We start from the raw sequence: 27,862 nt of genomic DNA on the forward strand, positions 1-27,862 counted from the left end.
TGGCCACCAATAAATCCTTTAGGTTTCTCTTAAACTGAATTTCATTGGTTGTTAACCTTTTTATGGTTGCTGGCAAGTTATTGAAAATGTGTTTTCCTGAATAATGCACACGTTTTTGTACAAGGCCAAGTGACTTTAAATCCTTGTGAAGATTATTCTTATTTCTAGTATTGATTCCATGAATTGAGCTGTTGGTTTGAAAAAGTGATATGTTTTAATGACAAATTTCATTAAAGAATAAATATATTGGGAAGCAATAGTTAGTATCCCTAGTTCCCTAAACAGGCTTCTGCACGATGTTCTTGAGTTCACACCACATATAACACTTACTGCACGTTTTTGTGCCTGGAAACTTTTTACTTGGCTTGATGAATTAGCCCAAAAAATAATCCCATATGACATTATGGAATGAAAGTAAGCATAGTATGCCAGATTATTCATTTTTACATCCCCTATGTCTGACACAATTCGCATTGCAAATAAAGATTTGTTTTGACGATTCAGGAGTTCTGTGGTGTGCTTTTCCCGTCCAGAACAGCACAATGAATATGTTATCCATTAGGGGCGGTAATAATCAACAGATAGTTTTTGATAGATCGTCAATGAACGGATTGAAGCACCGCATCATTTCCTGTACTTTCAACTTGTGAAGTCGGCCACCTGCTCAGTAGACAGTGCCGCGAGTACGCGATTGGAAGCTTTTTCGGAGCAGCCTGCCAGAACAGGCCTACGGCGCTCAGTGACCCAGTGTGGGGGTGTTGCAAGTATCTGACGAGGCGGCAGGCATCTCGCTCGCGCAAGCATCCTCCACGCCGCTTTAGTGCTGACTCGGCCGTAATCTATCGGCATATCGGCTCAACTTTGCCGCACCTCTTGTATCGGAAACCGATTTCCATTCAGCAGAAAAATCGTGAAGGCGGTGCGATATATTGACGGGCGTCTCCACTCTGGATGCATGTTTAAACACTGCTTACACTGCGACGTCTCCCTAGGTGGCACTCAAATACTTCATGCACCCGGCCTGATGTCAACTGAACACCTAACATTCTAAATGTCCGAAGCACCATTAAAAAAAAAATCATTTTATTTGTTTTATTGGTGCTACTTCAATTCGACCATACCATACTAAAAGACCATGATCACAAATCCTATGTAAATGGCAGTTAGCAGATGCTCTTTACCAGTCTCAGCGTGTCTTATAATCAACAGATAGTTACAGCAACTAAATACAAGTGTGCATAATCTTCTACTATTACAGTCAACAGCATGTCTCCCTAGGTGGCACTCAAATACGTCATGTACCCGGCCTGATGTCAACTGAACACCTAACATTCTAAATGTCCGAAGCACCATTTAAAAAAAAATCATTTTATTTGTTTTATTGGTGCTACTTCAATTCGACCATACCATACTAAAAGACCATGATCACAAATCCTATGTAAATGGCAGTTAGCAGATGCTCTTTACCAGTCTCAGCCTGTCTTATAATCAACAGATAGTTACAGCAACTAAATACAAGTGTGCATAATCTTCTACTATTACAGTCAACAGCATGTCTCCCTAGGTGGCACTCAAATACGTCATGAACCCGGCCTGATGTCAACTGAACACCTAACATTCTAAATGTCCGAAGCACCATTTAAAAAAAAATCATTTTATTTGTTTTATTGGTGCTACTTCAATTCGACCATACCATACTAAAAGACCATGATCACAAATCCTATGTAAATGGCAGTTAGCAGATGCTCTTTACCAGTCTCAGCGTGTCTTATAATCAACAGATAGTTACAACAACTAAATACAAGTGTGCATAATCTTCTACTATTACAGTTAACAGCATGTTCCCGCATTGCCTTATTGTTCTTGATACTTATGCTTTGTTATAAAGATATTTTCCCTATGGAGGAACAAAAATACCCTAATCATTCCTATACATGTCGTACTTTCGTGAAGATTAGACGAAAAATATCACGAGTTAAATCTGTAGAAAATACTATAAGTTCAGAGAAAATAATTCTGCCATTATCAGGAAGGACTGAGATGGATATTATTGTTTTCTGACCAGCAGTTGTTTATCTGACTAGGGAACAAGGCTACATCATCTAATTAAGTGAATAACGTGAAATGGTAATGTGCGTAGTATTATTATATACATTGCAGTTTATTTGTATCTAAAAGAATGTGCGTATGCATTTTTAAGTTAATTAGAGATGTCGATACCCTATACTTTACGACTTTGTCGCACGCTCTATGTACAACATTAGTTCAGTAGTTCTACCGATCAGATTCAACAGAACAACGCAGATTTTGATGGGTTTGATCCCAGTGCTATAAGTCGAAGGACGAGCAACTGTACACATGCAAATCCTAAGGAAAGTCGCCGCTAAGCAAGTGTTGTAATTATACAATACTAAGGTTCCTACAATTGGAACTACTTAAACCTAACTAACCTAAGGTGATCACACACATCCATGCCCGAGGCAGGATTCGAACCTGCGACCGTAGCGGTCGCGCGGTTCCGGACTGAAGCGCCTAGAACCGCTCGGCCACCGTGGCCAGCACTGGTGTCTCGGTATAATTTTTTAACATGTGATGGGGATTATGGGTTAACAGAAAGCGTAAGAAAGTGGTTAAGTGCTATACACGCGATGATTTAAAACATATTGTATCTTCAGTACGTTCTTGATCACCTTCCAAAACAATGAAAAAATATGCAAAAACAGTATAGACTTCCAGTCTGCTGAACAGTTTCACCTCTCACATATTCATTAGCATCGTTGTTCCTGTCAGAACACGATTTTGGCATATTGGCATATTTATTTACTACTTGATTACCTATGGTCAAAGTAGAAAAGAACGACGATGTGGATTCTTTGATCTGAAAATGCATATCCTACCCCTGTTGACTCTTATGTCGTCATTTGTAATATCTTATGTTTTATTTATGATTGGATGGTGTGTGTGTGTGTGTGTGTGTGTGTGTGTGTGTGTGTGTGTGTGTGTGTGTGTGTGTGTGTGTGTTGGACGTCTGCATAGAGACAGGTACGCAGCCTATAGATAGCGCAAGTGTAGTCACTGGTAATCTTTGAGCAGTGTCTTGCTCGTATAAAATAAACCAAAAAGTGCAGCTATTCCAAGGTAGTGGAGAGAGGGGACTATTGTTGGCCAATGTAGCAAGAGGATGCTTCCACCACTGACCACATAGAGGCCTCCCTTGTGGGCCTGGTTTCTGATGTGAGCAGTTAACTATGTTGTGTGTTCCCTATGTTTTTATACAGACTGGTATGAATGTGAATTACTTAAGCTACTAGTTACAATTTGTTTTCTCGGAATAACAACTATGACGAATTTATGGGGGCAAATTTTCAGAATTTTGGAGTGTGTTTAGGCAGGTAAATCGAGCAATGGTAAGATTCTTGTTTCAGACGAGCGGTCATTTTCTGTTGGACATAATCAGATATAATGTAACTGCGTGTGTTAGATGTTTAAGTTGAAATATTATTGTGTGTTAGTTTCTGAGCTGAAGTTATTGAAGAAACTCGCGTGATGATTTGCGATTTGGCCAAGCATTTCCTCAAGGCTTTTTCACAGTGAGCTGTATAGAGAAAGCAGACCAGAAGTGCTTGAACCATTCTTAATTTTAGGATTGTCTGTGTGCTATCTATATTTGCGTGTGAAATTCATTTTTCATAATTAGTTCAAGAAATTATTTTTAATATATATACATTCAGATTAAGAATGGGCTTTGCCTTCGGCACGAGAAATAACCTTGCTAACTGCTTCACTAGGAAAACGCGCATGCTTAATCTAGTAATATGGTATGAAGATTTTGATTTTGTACTTCGTGAGGAAAACAAGAGTGAGTACATTAGCCATTTGTCAATTGGCTCCACGAGAGCTGCGTTGTCCTGAGATATGCAGTTGTTAGCTCTGGAGACTAAAATTACTTTTGTCGGGAAAAATGGCTCTAATGGTTCAAATGGCTCTGAGCACTATGGGACTCAACTGCTGTGGTCATCAGTCCCCTAGAACTTAGAACTACTTAAACCTAGCTAACCTAAAGACATCACACACATCCATGTCCGAGGCAGGATTCGAACCTGCGACCGCAGCAGTCGCACGGTTCCGGACTGCGCAAGTCTGATCGTGGTACATAACGGTGTTCACAAAGAAAATAAGTTGCAATGATCGCTATACAGGTAGGCAAGTGACATGTGCATTGAGATTAAAATTAATTGAGGGGAAAGAGTGTAGATATATAATTAAATATATTGGTGAGAGCCATAGTAGTAAATGAAATACTTTCAGACTAATTTCTATTGACATGCAAGAAGCTGAAATGTAGATATCTTGTTAGGCAGTGAAATACAATGAGATTGTTTCAGTGCATGAGAATGAACGCTGAGAGGGCATGTGTTTCAGTTTGCAGATCAACAGAGAACGTGTCGTTCAGAGGACGTCACAAACCAATCCGCACTTGCGTAGCGTAGGCTTTGATTTTACGAGACCATAGTATGTGAGGCTAGTTAAAATTGAACTGTAATGTTAACGAAAAAAATTCCCGCTGGGTACCAATAAATCATGCACTGAATATATTGTTCTAGAAGTGTGTAAACTATGGAAATAATGAATTGAGCTTAGATGGTGGTTCTTGTCAATTCTAGTCGGTAGCATGTTCTTCCCAACATGCATGACCTTTGTTCGTACATAAGCCTGCGATATGCAATACTGATATAAAAACTGTAGTATGACGAAACCCTATATCTAAAATTTTGCATTGTCATTCGATTACAGATGAGTCCATGCATCAATAACCTCACGAGAGACGGTGCCTTGGGGAGAGTTGGTCACAGCATCGATACTGTTGCGCTAATTAAAAGTCTAATTAAGACCAGAATTTATCCGCCATTTGCTTGAGGCATTATTACCAGAAATCTGTTCTCAATTATGCTATACCCAAGACTTTGGCATGACGCATGACCGCTGGTACCACCTATCCCTTTCCCTCTCATTCCAGCTCCACACAGCCCTGTTCTACATCAATGCACCCACAATCTTTATTTCTCCACTTTTCCAATGCCTCCCCTCCCCCCTCTGCCTTCTGTCTAATTTCGTGATTGCATATAACTTCCCCACCCTCTCTCCAACTCGTTCCTGTGTGCTCTCAAAAGCAGCACTCTGCCATCCTACACCTCTACCCTGCTATCACTCCCTTTCCCCACCACAGCCTCTTCCTCAACGCCCGTACTCAGACTGCTTCTCCGATCACGCTCCTCTGCTCGCAGTCTGGCCTCGTGAGCCAGTGATCGTGGTCATGTGTATGTGAGTTGCATTTGATTGTGTTTGTATGTGTTGTCTCATTTCGATGAAGGCATTTTTGGCCGAAAGTTACTTGTTTTACAGTCTTTTTCTTGTGCCTATTTGCGACTCAGTATGTCCGTTATATGGTGAGTAGGAATCTATCATTTTCAAAATATTGTTATTATCCAACACCAAGATTTCTTTGTTTAGTATTAATATCACTCACTCGTCGAATCAAATACCAAATGCCAAAAGTTGCTCGCTACACACGCAGGGAGAGGAGGAAACCACAACCCCCTCTCAATACAACAAAGTTGCACAGCAGCTGTGCTGCAAAAATTCGAACTAAACTGCTGGCCGTTAAAATTGCTACACCAAGAAGAAATGCAGATGATAAACGGGTATTCATTGGACAAATATATTGCACTAGATCTGATATGTGATTACATTTTCAAACAATTTCGGTGCACAGATCCTGAGAAATCAGTGCCTATTACAACCACCTCCTGCCGTAATTACAGCCTTGATACGCCTGGGTATTGAGTCAAACAGAGTTTGGATGGCGTGTACAGGTACAACTGCCCTTGCAACTTCAGCACGATTCCACAGTTAATCAAGAGTAGTGACTGGCGAATCGTGACGAGCCAGTTGCTCGGCCCCCATTGACCAGACGTTTCCAAGTGGTGAGAGATCTGGTGAATGTACTGGCCAGGGCAGCAGTCGAGGATTTTCTGTGTCCAGGAAACCCGTACAGGACCTGCAACATGCGGTCGTGCATTATCCTGCTGAAATATAGGGTTTCGCAGGGATCGAATGAAGGGTAGAGCCACGGGTCATAACACTTCTGAAATGTAACGTCCACTGTTCAATGTGATGTTAGTGCGAACAAGAGGTGACCGAGACATGTAACCAATGGCACTCCATACCATCACGCCGGGTGATACGCTAGTATGCGATGACGAAAACACGCTTCCAATGTGCGTTCACCGCGATGTCGCCAAACACAGATACGACCATCATGATTTTTAAACACAACCCGGATTCACCCGAAAAAATGACGTTTAGCTATTCGTGCACCCAGGTTCGTCTTTGAGTACACCATCGCAGGCGCTCCTGTCTGTGATTCAGAGTCAAGCGTAACCGCAGCCATGGTCTCCCAGCTGATAGTCCATGCCGCTGCAAACGTCGTCGAACTGTTCGTGTAGATGCTTGTTGTCTTCAAACGTCCCCATATGTTGACTCAGGGATCGAGACGTTGCTGCACGATCCGTTACAGCCATGCGTATAAGATGCCTGTCATTCGACTGCTAGTGATACGAGGACGTTGGGATGCAGTAAGGCGTTCCGTATTACCCTCCTGAATCCACCGATTCCATATTCTGCTAGCAGTTATTGGATCTCGAGCAATGCGAGTAGCAATGTCGCGATACGATAAACCACAATCGCGATAGGCTACAATCCGACCTTATCAAAGTCGGAAATGTGATGGCATGCATTTCTCCTCCTTACACGAGGTATCACAACAACGTTTCATCAAGCAACTAAGGTCACCTGCTGTTTGTGTATGAGAAATCGGTTGGAAACTTTCCTCATGCCAGCAGGTTGTAGGTGTCGCCACTGGCGCCAACCTTGTGTGAATGCTCTGAAAAGTTAATCATTTGCATATTACAGCATCTTCTCACTATCGGTAAAATTTCGCGACCGTAGCACGCCATCTTCGTGGTGTAGAAATTTGAATGGCCACTACTGTAACTTTCGAAGTGTTGTGCACATCAAAGTCTCATTTAGAGAGCTCGTAGACTGAGAAACATAAAGTCTGTAAAGAAAGGTAAAGCTGGCCGAGGTTTCATTTACAGACAGCATTCAGCACTTAAAGATGTTCCATGATTGTTACGTATATGCTTCTCGTATTCGCATTCGTCCGACACTCTCCCGCAACTTCTGTGAACGCAACCCGCGTAGCACAACTGCAGCCTGAGACTCGCCTGTGGTGCAGCTGCGTGGGCTGTCCGCCCACGGCCGGCCGGTGCAGCCAGCGCAGGTGCCGCCCCCGCAGCTGCGGCGGCAGGTGGGGGAAGCAGGCGAGCAGCACGCTCTGCCCCCAGCGGGCCGACACGCGCCGCGCCGACGGCTGCTCGCACTCAGGGGCGCTGGCGGCGGACGCCGCCTGCAGCAGTCTGCAACACGCGCACCGGACCCGGCTGCCGTCACACCTCCAGGGCACGTCATGCAGTACGGCAAGGGGGCGACGGGAGGAACTACTGCAGACTAATACAGCCGTACATTCCCCCCAAGCCCTGTTTCCTCAAAGTTAAGGAAATACTACATTTCCACTTCGCATAGTCAGCCGGATGTTATTCGGGATAATTTCCCAGCCATTTTTACTGAAAGGAGTCTCATATTTACTATTATTGATAGAGTAACAGTAAGCGATATAAATAACACTTTCTTCAAATATAGACTATATGGAAGTCAACAAACGGATTTTTGCAACAGCTAATCAGATATCGCCACCATAATTCACTAATACAGCAAGCCTCCATCATCAAAGTGATTATGATCTTTTTTAACAAACGTAACTCCTTGAAAATTCCACACAATTCGTAAAATACTGAGAGATGCTTGTACGCCCAACAAAAACGAAAACAACAACAACAACAATAATATAATAATACATTCATGATAATAATATATTAATAATAGTGATAATATTAAAAGTAAATAATTACAATTTTTACTTATTACATAAACTCCTGTGCAGTGGCAAACGGTCTCGTTGCAATCTATTTACATGAGGTTCAGTCTTAGGTTAATTCTTTCTAAGCAACTGCTGGGGTGCACGGGTGAGCAATTTAACCCACTGACTTATACAGCCAACTCACAGCCGGTCGCAGGTTTCAATTCAGTTTATTACATAGGCGGATGTGAGATGGGCTGAAAATGGTTAAAATGGCTCTGAGCATTGTGGGAGTTAACTTCAGAGGTCATCAGTCCCCTAGAACTTAGAACTACTTAAACCTAACTAATCTAAGGACATCACACACACCCATTCCCAAGGCAGGATTCGAACCTACGACCAAAGCGGTGGCGTGGTTCCAGACTGCAGCGCCTAGAACCGCTCCGCCACCCCGGCCTGCAGATGGGCTGAACACCCTCTGCTTAGTGTCTCTTCTTCTCTGTATAGATGGTATAACTTATAAGTCTGGAAACCCAAAAAATTTATCTGTTCAGTGGCGTGTAGAACACTGGATTTCACCGATATTTTGTGAGTTATAAGCAATAGTTTTCAGGTTGTGCTGGAATTCCTATGTACTATTCGCGTCCATGACGTGCAGAAGACTTCTTTGAAAGCTGACGAATGAAAACGACAGTACTTCCATTTCTGTGTTCGTAGTACGTAAGAGTAAATGTTTTGTTGGAGACCCACTGTAATTGCTTTATGACGATTAAGACGCCAGATACCGTACCACGCAGACTACATTTAGCGAAGAAAAACAAATACACCTCGATCCAGAATCGAATCCTCGGTCTCCTACATGCTAACCCAGAACACATTCCACTGCACCACCTTCACAGTACTACTTCTAGGTGAAGAAAAATGAGCGCTCGGACTTCGCAGATCGATCCATCATATACTAGCAATACAAAAAAATCTGTTACAAAATTTCGTTCTCCACATATTGTCGACAGTAAATTGATGTTAAAGATTGGAAATCTGGCAACACTATAAATCACACATACGGTAACTATCTCTGCCAGCTTGGAGAAATAGTACTGTGCACTATGAGGAAAATTGTGGTAGACTCCATGAGTCGTTGTTAAAAACTATTGTTGAACCGGTAGTGGAAGGGAAGATGACAGTCTAGTTGCGAGTACGTAAGCCACATCGTTCATAATGTTAGCTGCAGCAGTGATGCTAAAATGGAGAGCATGGCAGGAGCAATGGCGGGAACGGAGAGGATCAAAGCAACCTTAAGGTTGATGACCAAGACAACAACGCAGAAAGCATGGTACCCAATAAAATACCACAAAAACACATCACGAAAGCAGGAAACAAGTGCATACATCAGTACATCACAGTAACGGTCAACAAGTACAGTCACTTCAGATTACAGAAGAAACAAGCCGCATCGGACGGTAACAGAACACTAGTTTTTCTGAGGTGTCGTTCTGATTTTATCATCCACTCGCAAAATGTATTCCACACAGTAAAGCCAGTCTGTGATATGGTACAGGAGTTTTCCTTGGGAGCTGACAGTCTTTTACAGATTGAAAGGGTCTTCCCAAGTCCAGGGTTATTTTATAGGTTTTAAATTCGTTTGTAGTTATGGTGGACTTGCTATTTGACTACTGGTATTTAAACGTGCTTAGTTTCTTTCACACAGGTGGCTACGTAACCTCGATACAGATGACGAGAAAAGACATTCTGACGAAGATTGCACCGACAAGTTGCTAAGTATCTGACCTCTGCGCTGTGGGGTATTTTTGGAAGCTTTAGTGCAGAAATTGCATCCTTATGATAGATGTCTGGAATATCCTGTTTCTTGACTGTTTTTCCCACTGAAGGCGTGCAGCCTTACAAGCCAGGATGAGAAACGGCCTTTTGCTTTGTACAGGACTCCTAACGCCCTTTGCACGCTGTACCTTTCACAATCGCCTGTTGAGTTCCATCTGCATTCACTATCAGCATAACTTTTGTCGGGTTTGGAAGCGATTGTCACTGCTAATGCGTGACATTCGCCTCTGTTTCCTATTGGCTGGGACTTTCCTACGACCACTGGCCTTACAGCATATCACACGGCAGCGGCTGGTACACAATTCCTTGTAGACCACGGTAGTTCGTATTGATCCACCCAATAATTAGGCAAATTCAATGATGGTGTGGCCATGGGCACTCTAAAACACGATAGCCCCGCTTCTCACATTCTGTCACTCTCTACGTCGACCCAGTTTGCTGCACTTCACAATCACGTACGTCACCTGCAGATAGCCTCGTTACCGCGCGGTATCAGTTCTTTAGTACCAACAGCAGGCTGTTCCAGTTGTGAACATAGGGCATTCTCGCCCACGAGTGTCTGTCACGTCGCCTAGGGAAGTACCGGTTGGTATAGCCTATTGGCCAGCTAGTCCTATTATACACGGTATGCGCATATGTACGTCATATGACCAAGTCTAACCCAGGGTTACGACGGTACATCGAATAACTAACGAAGCCAAACTGAATCAAATTGATTAAAAATCAATTCCTGGTACAACTTGACTAAAGGAAGGAATCAGATTCTAGGACAATCCCTGAAGCATCAAGGAGTAGGCTATTTCGTAATGGAAGGAAACAGAGGTAAAAATTGTAGGAGGCAAAGCGTTGAGTAGAGTGAGCCTGCTGAACTCTATGTCGGCTGCAACAGATATGCAGAGACGAAGAGGCTTGTAAAGAATAAAATAGTGTGGAGTGCTGCATCAAACCATTCTTAGGAGTCAACGCAGCAACAAAAGCAGTAACAACAACCTCTATCGTTCAAACGACTGATTCACTTTTTGATATGATACGTGCTGTGGAAAGTACACCAGTTACTAGTAAGTGGGTGCACGACGTACAGTAAATAAATAATGCCCCATTTTTGTACAGCCATTAAGACTCAGGTTATTTCAAAGTTCTATTACAGGCTTCTATATGTTTTGGCATTAGGTAATAAAAGAATGTTGATGATCGGAGCACTTTCAAATCCCTTGTTTCGCGCTACACACGCAAACTGAGAAGACGGCGCTGTCGTCAGTCCATGTTGCAATTATGACATCGCATTTCATTTTCGCCGGCGTGAAGCTGGTGTGTTCGCAACTACGAGTACTGACTGTGGCACTGCACGGACGCGCCTCATTGTCTACTGTGGACACTCTCCGTCACTTACAAGAGAAGCCGACGACGACTATTCGAAACATTGCCCATGCCTTGGGTTCTTGTAAGCACACCGGTCAGGCCTCGTGGTCTCCACTGTGTCTGTATCGTGAAACAAGAGACTGGAGACTGGGAGGTGATCTGAACTCTCAACTTACCTCATATGCAAACTGGACACTTCCAGTTGCTGGTTCGCCTCTGCAGAGTATCCGCACACCCTCAAAAACACAGTTTTTCATATTAGGTGCACTGAGCTGACACCTACTACCAGGTACTCCATATCAGCAACCTCAGTAGTAGTTACAGATCTTGGGGGAGCAGAATGAGATGAAACTCACGGACATCGAACATGGTCATGTGATTGGATGTCACTCGTCTCATACGTCTGTACGCGAAATTTCCACACTCCTTCCTAAACATATCTAGGTACACTGTTTCCGATGTGATAGTGAAGCGGAAACGTGAAGGGACACGTACAGCACAAAAGCGTACAGGTTGCGGACAGTTGAAGTGCTAATGAGGAATAGGCAGCCCGTCACACAGGAATTCCAAAGTGAATCATGATCCACTGCAAGTACTGTGACAGTTAGGAGTGAGGTGAGAAAACTTGGATTTCATGGTGGAGCGGCTGCTCATAAGCCAGAAATCACGCCGGTAAATGTCAAACGACGCCTCCTTTCGTGTAAGGAGCGTAAACGTTGGATGATTGAACAGTGGAAAAACGTTGTGTGGAGTGACGAAACACGGTACACAATGTGGCGATCCGATGGCAGGGAGCGAGTATGGCGAATGCCGCGTGAACATCATCAGCCAGCGTGTGTGGTGGTGTTTTCCATGGAGGGGGCACGCACCCTTTGTTATTTTGCGTGGCACTACCACAGCACATGCCTACATTGATGTTTCAAGCACCTTCTTGCTTCTCACTGTTGAAGAGCAAATCGGGGATAGCGATTGCATCTTTCAACACGATCGGGCACCTGTTCATCATGCACGGCGTGTGGCGGTGTGGTTACACGATTATAGCATCCCTGTAATGGACTGACATGCGCAGAGCCCTGATCTGAATGGGATGTTTTGGAACGCCGACTTCGTGCCAGGCCTCACCGACCGACATCGATACCTCTCCTCAGTGCAGCACTCCGTGAAGAATAGGATGCCATTCCCCAAGAAACCTTCCAGCACCGGAGTGAACGTACGGCTGCTACACTAAGGGTGGACCAACACCACACTGAATTCCAGCATTGCCAATGGAGAGCGCCCCTAGCTTGTAAGTCATTTTGAGCCAGATGTGGGGATACTTTTGATCACGTATTGTACGTACCGAAAGGGGAAGGCTGGGTGAAGATTACGGACCGTTTTCGTAAGTTAAAAAATCTTGAGAACTTCAGAGGCTTTTCTCTTTTCTATCTTGCCACAGCTACACGGTAGCCACAATGTCACAATGTTACAAAGAATCACTGAAATGTATAGATCATCGTCTAGCGAGACGAAGTGTCGAATAATCCGACAGATGGCAGAGCCGCAGTACAACATCAAAGTACTATCCAAACAGATATTATTGCTCTTGGCCTCCCGTGGCCGCTATCGGAATCGCGCTGTGACATTACAGTAAACCATAACCATATTTCCGACTGCCACATACCCTGCGCAACCCTTCAAGGTTTCACGAGCAAGTTGTCTATTCGCAGAGCACGTTCTAATCGTCACTCAGGTAAAAACTCGAGCCCACTGAAGCATACTCACTCCCAGGTACTTAAATATTGTGGTTACTACTACAGTATACACAAGGGGCTAAGTACAAGAATGTGCTGTAATTGAATTCCTGCTTCTCAAAAAGGAAACTGTCCTGAACTCCTAAAAACGTTTGTATGTAGTACACGGTAATGACGCAGTTGCACGATACGTGAAGAGTGTTAGAGCGCTGGGAAGTGCAGAGTTAAAAAAATGGTTCAAGTGACTCTGAGCAGTATGGGACTTAAATTCTGAGGTCATCAGTCCCCTAGAACTTAGAACTACTTAAACCTAACTAACGTAAATACTTCACACACATCCATTCCCGAGGCAGGATTCGAACCTGCGACCGTAGCGTTCGCGCGATTTCAGACTGTAGCGCCTCGAACCGGTCGGCCACTATGGCCGGCAAACGGAGTTCAATCATCTGCTACGTTCGGAACGTCCTGTCGCATCCACTGTTCCTGATACGACGAATCGCTCACTGATAATTAGTAGAGCAGACCGGGCCAAGAAAACTCGAAATATCGCTCTACGGCTATCGGCGAGTATGGGAAGTGTATGTGCAAGAGACTCTTCGACTGTGCTCAAGATGGATTCCACGAATGTTCTCAATACACTAGAAGCTTCTAAAAAACGCAATTTCATATGAGCTGCTGAAGCGGTAGTGGACAATGTAGATGCGTGTCTGCCATGCATTGTTACAGGCTACTAAACGTGGGTTCAGAGATTTGAACTAGTAACAAAAAGTTAAACACTGTAGTGGCAACACCCGCATTTACCAAATTAGAGGAAATTCAAGGCATCTCCTACTGCTGGCAGAGTCACTATGGCATTTGTCTGAGTTACTGAAGATATTTTCGTGGATGTGTTGAAAAAATGATCAACCAATCCAGAGGCAATGTGAAGACTGAACAAATTCACGAATGATTTCCGACGTGTTCCGAATCCAAAAAGATTCCTGCCCCACACTCAAATCTTGGAACCCATAAACACTAAATTGGATTGAACATCATTACATTGCCTGATCCAGTGAAGATATGACGTCCTTTTACTTCCAACTGTTTGTACCATTTCAGATTATTTACGTGGGACGCACATTGATATCACGAGTGCTTGATTCATGCCATGAAAACATGGCCTCTGGTCTCAGTCAAGAGATTCTACCAACAGGTAAAAGTTGCCCATATACAATGCTGGCAGTAAGGCACAGAAATACTCTTAGTGCATGCTATGAAAAAAAAGAATACGCGTAGAAGAAATTTTAAATGGTATTGTCAGCAAATTCTAGCACTTAAGTCTTTGACTATACTTCTTTTTTTGAGTGAAATAAATTAATGTATGGTCATTTTAATTACTGGCGTCGTCAGAAGCATTAACAACGATTTCCCTCTGTTTCATTTTCCCATATGGGAAGTGCTGGGACACACAGGGTTATTCGTAAGTGCCTCCAGAGTTCGAGAAGACGCCAGCGCAGAAACTACTGGCACCCCTATCAGTGGACAGAGCATCTCTTCAAGTTCATAACTCACGCTGCAGGTGCTCAATGTGGGCGCCCTGTGTGACGCAACACACGGTAACGCGGGTGCGGAGTTCAATGACACGAGTTGTGTGGGATGATGCAACAACATCCAGCATTATGAATCTGTTCATTGTGTTGCCTATCGGCAGGCACGAACTATTTCTACGCAGCAATATAGAACAGGTGGTTAACAACTAAACTTGAAAAAAGCACAACCTACATGTGTAATCTGCAGCTGTAAGAGTTCTGTACACCATTACCAACTTTCCCTTTAGAAGTTGTCCACTGATTCATAGCAACAGCAGGCAATTAAATTGCAATGGTTCTTCGACACTCTGTCGTGGGACACATACGTCCCGACGATAGTCAAAAGGTTAAGAAAGAAAATATTTGGAGCATTTCACTGAGATGTAACAATTCATGGTGTGGCGATATGCATATATACAGATCGTGGTAGTGTCGCGTACACAAGGTATAAAAGGGCAGTGAATTGGCGGAGATGTTATTTGTACCCAGAAGACTCATGTGAAAAGGTTTCCGACGTGATTGTGGCTGCACAGATTTTGAACGCGGAATGATAGAGCTATATGTATGGGACATTCCATTTCGGAAATTGTTAGAGGATTCAACATTCAGAGATGCATAGTGTCTAAGGTGTGCCGAGAATCTCAAATTTCAGGTCATTACCTCTCGCCAAGGACAACGCTGTGACCAGCAGCCTTCACTTAACGAATGAGAGCAGCGATGTTTGTGTAGAGTTGTCAGTGCTAACAGACAACCATTGCGTGAAATAACAGTAGCAACCAATGCGGGACGCAAGGCGAACATATCAATTAGGACAATGTGGTGAAATCTGGCTTAATGGGCTATGGAAGCAGTCCACCAACGTGAGTGCCTTTTCTAACACCACGTCGTCTTCAGGAACTCTCCTGGGCTCTTGACCGTATCTGTTGGATCCTAGACGACTGGAAGACAGTGGGCTCGTCAGATGAGTCCCGAGTTCAGTGGGCTCGTCAGATGAGTCCCGATTTCAGTTGGTAAGAACTGACGTATGTTTCGAGTGTGGCGCAGACCCATGGACCCAACATGTCAACAATCGACTGTGCAAGCTGGTGATGGCTCCGTAACGGTGTGGGCTGCGTTTACATGGAATGGACTAGGGCCTCATTATGTTGACCTACTTGGACACCATTTCCAGCAATTCATGGGCTTTAAGTTCCCAAATAACGAAGGAACGTTTATGGAAGAGAATACACCATGTCACAGCGCCACAATTGTCCGCGAGAGTTTGAAGAGCTGTCTGAACAAATCGAGCGAATGATCCCAGATACGTGAACCTCATCGTGCATTTATGGGACATAATCGAGAGGTCAGTTTGTGGACAAATTCCTGCACTGGCAACCGTTTCGCAATTATGGACGGATATAGGAACAGTTGCCGTGGTCTAGGGGTAACGTCTTGGATTCCTAAACAAATCGTTTTCGGTCCCGGGTTCGATCCCCGCCACTGCCTAAATTTTGATAAATAATCAGCATTGGCGGCCGAAGACTTCCCGCAAATGAAGTCAGCCTCATTTTGCCAACGGCCTTGTCAAAGAGGGCGGAGGAGCGGATAGAGGTCCAGGGCACTCTCTTGTCCTAGGGGTGGGAAATTGCCCCTAAAGGTGGAAGAATCAGCAATGATCAACGACATGAGGATGCAGAAGGCAATGGAAAACACTGCATTAAAGGCACGTAACGTGTATCCGCAGGACATGTGGCCTGTAGTTGAAGAAGTGTCATGATGATCTCTCCAATGGCGAAAGATTCCGGAATAGTCCCCCATTCGGATCTCCGGGAGGGGACTGCCAAGGGGGAGGTTACCATGAGAAAAAGATTGAATAATCAACGAAAGGATAATGTTCTACGAGTCGGGGCGTGGAATGTCAGAAGCTGGAACGTGGTAAGGAAACTAGAAAAATCTGAAAAGGGAAATGCAAAGGCTCAATCTAGATATAGCAGGGGTCAGTGAAGTGGATGGAAGACAAGGATTTCTGGTCAGATGAGTATCGGGTGATATCAACAGCACCTGAAAATGGTATAACAGGTGTATTATTCGTTATGAATAGGAAGGTAGGGCAGAGGGTGTGTTACTGTGAACAGTTCAGTGACCGGGTTGTTCTAATCAGAATCGACAGCAGACCAACACCGACAACGATAGTTCAGGTATACACGCCGACGCCACAAGCTGAAGATGAACAGATAGAGAAAGTGTATGAGGATATTGAAAGGGTAATACAGTATGTAAAGGGGGACGAAAATCTAATAGTCATGGGCGACTGGAATGCAGTTGTAGGGGAAGGAGTAAAAGAAAAGGTTACAGGAGATTATGGGCTTGGGACAAGGAATTAAAGAGGAGAAAGACTAATTGAGTTCTGTATAGTAGTGATGAAGAGTAGGCTGAAGTTCAAGACATTAGTCATGAAGAATGAATACGCAAAGAAGTGGGATACGGAAGTTCTAAGGAATGACGAGATACGTTTGAAGTTCTCTAACGCTATTGATACAGCAATAAGGAATAGCACAGTAGGCAACACAGTTGAAGAGGAATGGACGTCTCTAAAAAGGGCCATCACAGAAGTTGGGAAGGAAAACATAGGTACAAAGAAGGTAGCGGCGAAGAAACCATGGGTAACAGAAGAAATACTTCAGTTGATTGATGAAAGGAGGAAGTACAAACATGTTGCGGGAAAATCAGGAATACAGAAATACAAGTAGCTGAGGAATGAAATATTTAGGAAGTGCAGGGAAGCTAAGACGAAATGGCTGCAGGAAAAATGTGAAGACGTCGAAAAAGATATGATTGTCGGAAGGACAGACTCAGCATACAGGAAAGTCAAAACAACCTTTGGTGACATTAAAAGCAACGGTGGTAACATTAAGAGTGCAACGGGAATTCCACTGTTAAATGCAGAGGAGAGAGCAGATAGGAGGAAAGAATACATTGAAAGCCTCTATGAGATTTGTCTGATGTGATAGAAGAAGAAACAGGAGTCGATTTAGAAGAGATAGGGGATCCAGTATTAGAATCGGAATTTAAAAGAGCTTTGGAGGACTTACGGTCAAATAAGGCAGAAGGGATAAATAACATTCAATCAGAATTTCTAAAATCATTAGGGGAAGTGGCAACAAAACGACTATTCACGTTGGTGTGTAGAATATAAGAGTCTGGCGACATACCATCTGATTTTCGGAAAAGCATCATCCACACAATTCCGAAGACGGCAAGAGCTGACAAGTGCGAGAATTATCGCACAATCAGCTTAACAGCTCATGCATCGAAGCTGCTTACAAGAATGATATACAGAAGAATGGAAAAGAAAATTGAGTATTCGCTAGGTGACGATCAGTTTGACTTTAGGAAAAGTAAAGGCACGAGAGAGGCAATTCTGACGTTATGGCTAATAATGGAAGCAAGGCTGAAGAAAAATCAAGACACGTTCGTAGGATTTGTCGATCTGGAAAAAGCGTTCGACAATATAAAATGGTGCAAGTTGTTCGAGGTTCTGAAAAAAGTAGGGGTAAGCTATAGGGAGAGACGGGTCACATACAATATGTACAACAACCAAGAGGGAATAATAAGAGCCTACGATCAAGAGCGAGGTGCTCGTATTAAGAAGGGTGTAAGACAAGGCTGTAGCCTTTCGCCCCTACTCTTCATTCTGTACATCGAAGAAGCAATGATGGAAATAAAAGAAAGCTTCAGGAATGGAATTAAAATACAAGGTGAAAGGATATCAATGGTACGATTCGCTGATGACATTGCTATCCTGTGTGAAAGTGAAGAAGAACTAAAAGAGCTGCTGAACGGAATGAACAGTCTAATGAGTACACAGTATGGTTTGAGAGTAAATCGGTGAAAGGCGTAGGTAATGAGAAGTAGTAGAAATGAGAACAGCGAGAAACTTAACATGAGGATTGATAGTCACGAAGTCAATGAAGTTAAGGAATTCTGCTACATAGGCAGTAAAATAACCAATGACGGACGGAGCAAGGAGGACATCAAAAGCAGACTCGCTATGGCAAAAAAGGCATTCCTGGCCAAGAGAAGTCTACTAATATCAAATACCGGCCTTAATTTGAGGAAGAAATTTCTGAGGATATACGTCTGGAGTACAGAATTGTATGGTAGTGAAACATGGACTGTGGGAAAACCGGAACAGAAGAGAATCGAAGCAATTGAGATGTGGTGCTATAGACGAATGTTGAAAATTAGGTGGACTGATAAGGTAAGGAATGAGGAGGTTCTACGCAGAATCGGAGAGGAAAGGAATATGTGGAAAACACTTATAAGGAGAAGGGACAGGATGATAGGACATCTGCTAAGACATGAGGGAGTGACTTCCATGGTACTAGAGGGAGCTGTAGAGGGCAAAAACTGTAGAGGAAGACAGAGATTGGAATACGTCAAGCAAATAATTGAGGACGTAGGTTGCAAGTGCTACTCTGAGATGAAGAGGTTAGCACAGGGGAGGAATTCGTGGCGGGGCGCATCAAACCAGTAGACTGATGACCCACCGCCCCCCCTCTATAAAAAAAAAAAGGGGCAGCATGGCTCAATTTTTTTTCCGAGGACTTTAGACATCTTGCTGAGTCCATGTCGCGTTGAGCTGCTGCACTAACCGGATAGAAGGAGGTCTGGCACGATATGGGAAGGCACCGCATGATTCTTGTCACCTCTGTGTAGAACAGATGGTTAACGAAAAAGCACAATATACAGGTGGAATTTGCAATTCTAAGAATTATGTAAACCGTTAGCATTTTATACCAGTGGGTCTCTGATACACAGACATTGAGCCGTGGATGGCTCGTGTTCATCTCATTACTTGTTTGTCGTCTTCTATTACAGTAGTGCCGCCTCGTTTTCTTATTCCATTTACTGGCACCACTAACTTCCTGCCTTACTTGCTCGTGAGTGGCGCCGGCCGGGGTGGCCGAGTGGTTCTAGGCGCTACAGTCTGGAACCGCGAGACCGCTACGGTCGCAGGGTCCAATCCTGCCTCGGGCATGGGTGTATGTGATGTCCTTAGGTTAGTTAGGTTTAAGTAGTTCTAAGTTCTAGGGGACTGATGACCTCAGAAGTTAAGTCCCATAGTGCTCAGAGCCATTTTTGAACCGTGAGTGGCAGCAGCAACGCGTATCGATAAGCACACTGTCGCACCATCTCAGGTGCGACCGATTTCCTTCTTCTTCTAGGGCTTAAGCTGTTAAATTATTTGTTGGTGAGCAGCCTTCAGCCGAGTTTTAATATGTCTGAAATTAATCTTCTTATCTTTTCCTTAAGGTATAGGATTGTTATGGTTTTTAATGGGGCCTTCAGCCCAATTTGCATGAAATGTTTTAAGATAAGGCCTTCTGCTTTTTGATTGTAGCTCCTATTATTGCTTAATATGCGACCTACAGCCCCGCTTCATTATAATTAAATTGCTAAGGCCTTCAGCCGGTTAGATTGGAGATTTAGAAAATATTCTTGGGTGAAACCTCCAGCAGAACCTTGTATTTCAATTTTGCTCAAGCCTTGCGTCTTGAGATCTAACGATAATCAAAGGATGTCGATTTGAGTGTTTTCCTTCCTTGATGTAATATTGTGTGTTGATAAATAATGTTTGTATGTAGAGTGTAATTGACAGGAACTCATTTTGGCCTCTTTCCACAATCTAATCATCTCTGTCCTGCTAGCACAGGCATTTCAGATATAACAGGCAGCGAAATCCCACTGTATATCTGTCAACCTGTTGTGAGGCCATACATTCCGATGGTAGTCAAATGGTTAAGACACAAAAATTGTGGGGCATTATTTATTGAACGGACAGTGGTACTCGTGGCGGCCCAGTGTAGGCAGTACCGCAGTACTTACCCCGGCCTGTAGGCGGCGCAGACCGCCCTCCGCGCGTCCCAGCCGCAGTACGGGTCCTGCACGCACTGCGCGCACGTGTGCAGCAGCGCGCAGCCGGGCAGCGCCACCTGCCGCACGCGCCCGTCCGACGACACGTACAGTGACTCGTGCTGCAACCACACACACAGCAACCAGCACCTCAGCAGACTGCAGTAGCGCTCATCTTCCTACTCGGCTACACTATTGTGCAACAACCCATACACACACGTGTGCAGCCGCGCGCAGCCGGGCAGCGCCACCTGCCGCACGCGCCCGTCCGACGACACGTACAGTGACTCGTGCTGCAACCACACACAGCAACCAGCACCTCAGCAGACTGCAGTAGCGCTCATCTTCCTACTCGGCTACACTATTGTGCAACAACCCATACACACACGTGTGCAGCTGCGCGCAGCCGGGCAGCGCCACCTGCCGCACGCGCCCGTCCGACGACACGTACAGTGACTCGTGCTGCAACCACACACAGCAACCAGCACCTCAGCAGACTGCAGTAGCGCTCATCTTCCTACTCGGCTACACTATTGTGCAACAACCCATACACACACGTGTGCAGCCGCGCGCAGCCGGGCAGCGCCACCTGCCGCACGCGCCCGTCCGACGACACGTACAGTGTCAACAACCAATGCACACACGTGTGCAGCCGCGCAACCTCTCATCCCACACGTGCCCACGCGATGACACGTACAGTGACTCATGCTGCGACCACACACAACAACCACTTGCACCTCAGCAGACTGCACTCACGCTCATCTTCCTGCTCGGCTAAACTATTGTGCAACAACCCATACACACGTGTGCAGCCACACAACCTCACATCCCACACGTTCCCACGCGATGACACGAACAGTGACTCGTGCTGCAACCACACACAACAACCACTTGCACCTCAGCAGACTGCACTCACGCTCATCTTGGCTCTCAACTACTCTACTGTCCAACAGTCAATGCACACACGTGTGGAGCTGCATACAGCTGGGCAGCGCCAAATACATCTACATGGTTACTCTGCAATTCACACTTAAGTACCTGGCAGAGGCTTCATCGAACCATTTTCATACTACTTCTCTACCATTCCACTCTCCAACGGCCCGTGGGAAAATCTTTCCGTTCGAGCTCTGATTTCTCTTATTTTATTATGATCATCATTTCTCCTTGCGTAGGTGGGTTTCAGTAAAATATTTTGTGCACCGGAATAGAAAGTTGGTGATTGAAATTTCGTAAGTAGACATCGCCACAAAGAAAACCGCTTTTGTTTCAGTGACTGTCACTCCAGCTCGCCTATCATATTAGTGACACACACTCTCACCCCCCCCCCCCCCCCGTTGTGCTTTATCGATGTCCTCCGTAAATCCTGCCTGGTAAGGATCCCACACTGCACAGCAATATTCCAGCAGAGGATGGACAAGTGTAATGTAGGCTCTCTCATTAATGGGTTTGTCGCGTCTTCTGAGTGTTCTGTCAACAAATCACAGTCGCCTTCCCCATAATAATATCTATGTAGTCTTTCCAGTTTAAGTTGTTCGTAATTGTAATTCCTAGGTATTTAGTCGAATTGATATCCCTTAGAGTTGTGCGATTTATCGTATACCCAAAATTTCTGTAAGTACCCATGTCCATGACCTCGCACTTTCCTTTTTTAGTGCCACTTTTCGCACCATGCAGAAATTCTCTCTAGATCATTTTGTAATTGGAATTGATCGTCTGATGATTTTACTAGACGTTAAATTACAGCGTTATCTGCAAACAATCGATGGTGGATTCTCAGATTGTCACCTAGATCATTTATGTAAATCAGGAACAGCAGAGGGCCAGAGGGCCTATGACACTACCTTGGGGAACGCCAGATATCACTTCTGTTCTACTCGATGATTTACCGTCTATAACTACGAACTCCCCCCCCCCCCCCCCCCATGAACCATGGACCTTGCCGTTGATGGGGAGGCTTGCGTGCCTCAGCGATACAGATGGCCGTACCGTAGGTGCAACCACAACGGAGGGGTATCTGTTGAGAGGCCAGACAAACGTGTGGTTCCTGAAGAGGGGCAGCAGCCTTTTCAGTAGTTGCAGGGGCAACAGTCTGGATGATTGACTGATCTGGCCTTGCAACATTAACCAAAACGGCCTTGCTGTGCTGGTACTGCGAACGGCTGAAAGCAAGGGGAAACTACAGCCGTAATTTTTCCCGAGGACATGCAGCTTTACTGTATGATTAAATGATGATGGCATCCTCTTGGGTAAAATATTCCGGAGGTAAAATAGTCCCCCATTCGGATCTCCGGGCGGGGACTACTCAGGAGGATGTCGTTATCAGGAGAAAGAAAACTGGCGTTCTACGGATCGGAGCGTGGAATGTCAGATCCCTTAATCGGGCAGGTAGGTTAGAAAATTTAAAAAGGGAAATGGATTGGTTAAAGTTAGATATAGTGGGAATTAGTGAAGTTCGGTGGCAGGAGGAACAAGACTTCTGGTCAGGTGAACACAGGGTTATAAACACAAAATCAAATAGGGATAATGCAGGAGTAGGTTTAATAATGAATAGGAAAATAGGAATGCGGGTAAGCTACTACAAACAGCATAGTGAACGCATTATTGTGGCCAAGATAGATACGAAGCCCACACCTACTACACTAGTACAAGTTTATATGCCAACTAGCTCTGCAGATGATGAAGAAATTGAAGAAATGTACGATGAAATAAAAGAAATTATTCAGATAGTGAAGGGAGACGAAAATTTAATAGTAATGGGTGACTGGAATTCGAGTGTAGGAAAAGGGAGAGAAGGAAACATAGTAGGTGAATATGGATTGGGGCTAAGAAATGAAAGAGGAAGCCGCCTAGTAGAATTTTGCAGAGAGCACAACTTAATCATAGCTAACACTTGGTTTAAGAATCATGAAAGAAGGTTGTATACGTGGAAGATCCCTGGAGATACTAAAAGGTATCAGATAGATTATATAATGGTAAGACAGAGATTTAGGAACCAGGTTTCAAGTTGTAAGACATTTCCAGGGGCAGATGTGGACTCTGACCACAATATATTGGTTATGACCTGTAGATTAAAACTGAAGAAACTGCAAAAATGTGGGAAATTAAGGAGATGGGACGTGGATAAACTGAAAGAACCAGAGGTTGTACAGAGTTTCAGGGAGAGCATAAGGGAACAATTGACAGGAATAGGGGAAAGAAATACAGTAGAAGAAGAATGGGTAGCCCCGAGGGATGTAGTAGTGAAGGCAGCAGAGGATAAAGTAGGTGAAAAGACGAGGGCTGCTAGAAATCCTTGGGTAACAGAAGAAATGTTGAATTTAATTGATGAAAGGAGAAAATATAAAAACGCAGTAAATGAAGCAGGCAAAAAGGAATACAAACGTCTCAAAAACGAGATCGACAGAAAGTGCAAAACGGCTAAGCAGGGATGGCTAGAGGACAAATGTAAGGATGTAGAGGCTTATCTCACTAGGGGTAAGATAGATACTGCCTACAGGAAAATTAAAGAGACCTTTGGAGAGAAGAGAACCACGTGTATGAATATCAAGAGCTCAGATGGCAGCCCAGTTCTAAGCAAAGAAGGGAAGGCAGAAAGGTGGAAGGAGTATATAGAAGGTGTATACAAGGGCGAGGTACTTGAGGACAATATTATGGAAATGGAAGAGGATGTAGATGAAGACGAAATGGGAGATACGATACTGCGTGAAGAGTTTGACAGAGCACTGAAAGACCTGAGTCGAAACAAGGCCCCCGGAGTAGACAACATTCCATTAGAACTACTGCCGGCCTTGGGACAACCAGTCCTGTCAAAACTCTACCAGCTGGTGAGCAAGATGTATGAGACAGGCGAAATACCCTCAGATGTCAAGAAGAATATAATAAATCCAATCCCAAAGAAAGCAGGTGCTGACAGATGTGAAAATTACCGAACTATCAGTTTAATAAGCCACGGCTGCAAAATACTAACGCGAATTCTTTACAGACGAATGGAAAAACTGGTAGATGCAGACCTCGGGGAGGATCAGTTTGGATTCCGTCGAAATGTTGGAACACGTGAGGCAATACTGACCTTACGACTTATCTTAGAAGAAAGATTAAGAAAAGGCAAACCTACGTTTCTAGCATTTCTAGACTTAGAGAAAGCTTTTGACAATGTTGACTGGAATACTCTTTTTCAAATTCTAAAGGTGGCAGGGGTAAAATACAGGGAGCGAAAGGCTATTTATAATTTGTACAGAAACCAGATGGCAGTCATAAGAGTCGAGGGGCATGAAAGGGAAGCAGTGGTTGGGAAAGGAGTGAGACAGGGTTGTAGCCTCTCCCCGATGTTATTCAATCTGTATATTGAGCAAGCAGTAAAGGAAACAAAAGAAAAATTTGGAGTAGGTATTAAAATTCATGGAGACGAAGTAAAAACTTTGAGGTTCGCCGATGACATTGTAATTCTGTCAGAGACGGCAAAGGACGTGGAAGAGCAGTTGAACGGAATGGACAGTGTCTTGAAAGGAGGATATAAGATGAACATTAACAAAAGCAAAACGAGGATAATGGAATGTAGTCAAATTAAATCGGGTGATGCTGAGGGAATTAGATTAGGAAATGAGACACTTAAAGTAGTAAAGGAGTTTTGCTATTTAGGAAGTAAAATAACTGATGATGGTCGAAGTAGAGAGGATATAAAATGTAGACTGGCAATGGCAAGGAAAGCGTTTCTCAAGAAGAGAAATTTGTTAACATCGAATATAGATTTATGTATCAGGAAGTCGTTTCTGAAAGTATTTGTTTGGAGTGTAGCCATGTATGGAAGTGAAACATGGACGATAACTAGTTTGGACAAGAAGAGAATAGAAGCTTTCGAAATGTGGTGCTACAGAAGAATACTGAAGATAAGGTGGATAGATCACGTAACTAATGAGGAGGTATCGAACAGGATTGGGGAGAAGAGAAGTTTGTGGCACAACTTGACTAGAAGAAGGGATCGGTTGGTAGGACATGTTTTGAGGCATCAAGGGATCACAAATTTAGCATTGGAGGGCAGCGTGGAGGGTAAAAATCGTAGAGGGAGACCGAGAGATGAGTACACTAAGCAGATTCAGAAGGATGTAGGTTGCAGTAGGTACTGGGAGATGAAGCAGCTTGCACAGGATAGAGTAGCATGGAGAGCTGCATCAAACCAGTCTCAGGACTGAAGACAACAACAACAACAACTACGAACTGTGATCTCTCTGAGAGGAAATCACGAATCTAGTCACACAATTGAGATGATACTCCATGTGCACCCAATTTGATCAATAGTCGCTTGTGAGGGACGGTATCAAAAGCCTTCTGGAAATCTAGGTATATGGAATCCATTTGAGATCCCTTGTCGACAGCACTCATTACTTCACAGGAATAAAGAGCTAATTGTGTTGCACAAGAACGATATTTTCTGAATCCGTGTTGGTCATGTATCAGTAAGTCATTTTCTTCGAGGTGATTCATAATGTTCGAGTACATTATGTGTTCCAAAATCCTACTGCAAATTGGGGTTAGAGATATGAGTCTGTAATTCAGTGAGTTATTTCCTTTCTTGAATATTGGTGTGACCTGTGCTACTTTCCAGTCTTTAGGAACAGACCTTTCGTCAAGTGAGCGATTTTATATGATTGCTAAGAAAGACGCTATTGTGTCTGAATACTCTGTTAGAAACCCACCGCACGTACCAATGGCCCCCAGCTGTGACCTGGCAAATGGTAGGATGACACGTCACAACACGTCACGGTCGACAACAGATGCCGCGTTAATTATCTTTACTTGCAACTCCTCTAGAAATTGTAGGGCAGGCAGGAACATATAATGTTTGACAAATGTCTATTAGAAGAAATCACTTGGAGTTTAGTGAGGTGGCTCTGAGGGACAATGAAACAGAGGAGTTTAATGATGGAACAGAACCTATCCAACGCTGAAACTATAGTGAAGCATTGTGTTGTTGAAAAATTGGCCAGGTGCAAGTAGGATTAGCACACTGAGCTTTCGGTACAAGATTGATAATGTATACTGACAGTTCATTCATTCTGGGAATCTAGAATACAGACGATTATTGCATGTTATTAACGTTGATAATGGCTTGATGTCAGTCACAGGGAATCCAAGACTTTCAAGAATATTTTAATTCCAAGTTTGAAGTCACATAACAAAACAAAACAAAAATATTTTATCGTGTGCTATGATTACAAATCACCAATCTTCTTGTTTTTCCGTTACTTGTAGTACGTGAAAGAAGAGTGTTCTCAAGGTTTTAATAAGTGAGTTTACGAGTGTCAAAGTATGTGACGTAAATGTCTTATTTTTGATTGCACTGAATTAAAGGCTAACGTTTCTTATTCCGCCAGGGGACCATTGAACTTAGAACGTGGCTTAAACTTCAATTTGAGGAGACTACAAATTCCTGAGAAAAAGGGGTCTTCACAGACAGACGAGCCGATAGTGTAAAAGTAAACACCTAATTTTTTTCGTGTGATATACTTGTAATTACAAATTAAAAATTTACTGCGATAGCAGTCAACTCCATACGACTAACCGTTCCTGAGAAGAAGGATTTTGAACAGTCAGACAGACGGACAGCAAATTGGTGATATGAGAGTTTCGTTCCCACCGATTGAGAGACGGGACCCTAAGAACAAAATCTTGTAATTGTTTCATAAGCCATTACTATAGAACTTCCATTCACACTTTCTTTCTGTCGAAATATAAATGGTCCACAGATTATTGAAGGGAATGTTTCGGAAAAGACGTTCACCTTAGGCAAATCATGAACGTGTTCTACGATATCGTGTGGATGTTCTGAGCACCAGATACGCACGATATGACGATTGACATTTCCAGGCTCGTGAAAAGTGGCTTCGTCACTGAAAACCTATTTCAGTGGCCACTGCAAGTCATTCCAAAAGTAAGAAGAAATCAGCGCATGTAACAACTAAAAGACTGTCTTCAGTGTAGTCACATCAGCTTCAGATTTTAGTGTTACCAGCTTAATCACCTCTCTTTTTAATCACAGCGAAGTCAGTTTTCTACTGGTACTGACACCATGACAGCTTGTACTTCGTCCTGTAAACATTTTATGACTCTCATGGTTTTCAGTTAATCCCATGTAAACTTGAATTATATATCCTTCTTTCTGTGAAGGTGGCCGCTACGACTGAATCCGGCAAGAGACAAGTAATAAATTTGTACACATGCTTTTGATTGTGTAAATAATGAAATTCTCCTAGATAAGCTTAAGTATTATGGTGTGAGCGGGACAATGCACAAATGATTTAATTCATATTTAACTGGGATATTGAGACGATTGAAATAATCAGTTTACTTAATGTACAAAAGTCAGCAGATTCAGCAAACTGGAGAGCTATGAAGAATGGTTTGCACTGGGTTCAGTCTTTGGCCCTTATTATTCTTAAAATATACTTATGACATGCAACTCTATATTCACGAAGATGCATTACACCCAACGAAAA

General features: G+C 43.7%; 1 protein-coding gene across 1 annotated transcript in view; it reads right to left on the reverse strand.

Annotated features, from left to right (window-relative positions):
• Positions 1 to 27,862, reverse strand: part of LOC126281899 (semaphorin-2A-like) — a 1,266,817-nt gene that overhangs the window by 45,149 nt on the left and 1,193,806 nt on the right. Inside the window, exons 11-12 of the mRNA XM_049981222.1 lie at positions 20,343 to 20,491; positions 7,287 to 7,478 (exon numbers count right to left, since the gene is read on the reverse strand). Coding sequence (XP_049837179.1) covers positions 7,287 to 7,478; positions 20,343 to 20,491 — 341 coding nt within the window. The remainder of the gene's footprint in view (positions 1 to 7,286; positions 7,479 to 20,342; positions 20,492 to 27,862) is intronic.

This window comes from Schistocerca gregaria, chromosome 7 (genome assembly GCF_023897955.1).
Source record: "Schistocerca gregaria isolate iqSchGreg1 chromosome 7, iqSchGreg1.2, whole genome shotgun sequence".
Taxonomy (NCBI): Eukaryota; Metazoa; Arthropoda; class Insecta; order Orthoptera; family Acrididae; genus Schistocerca; species Schistocerca gregaria.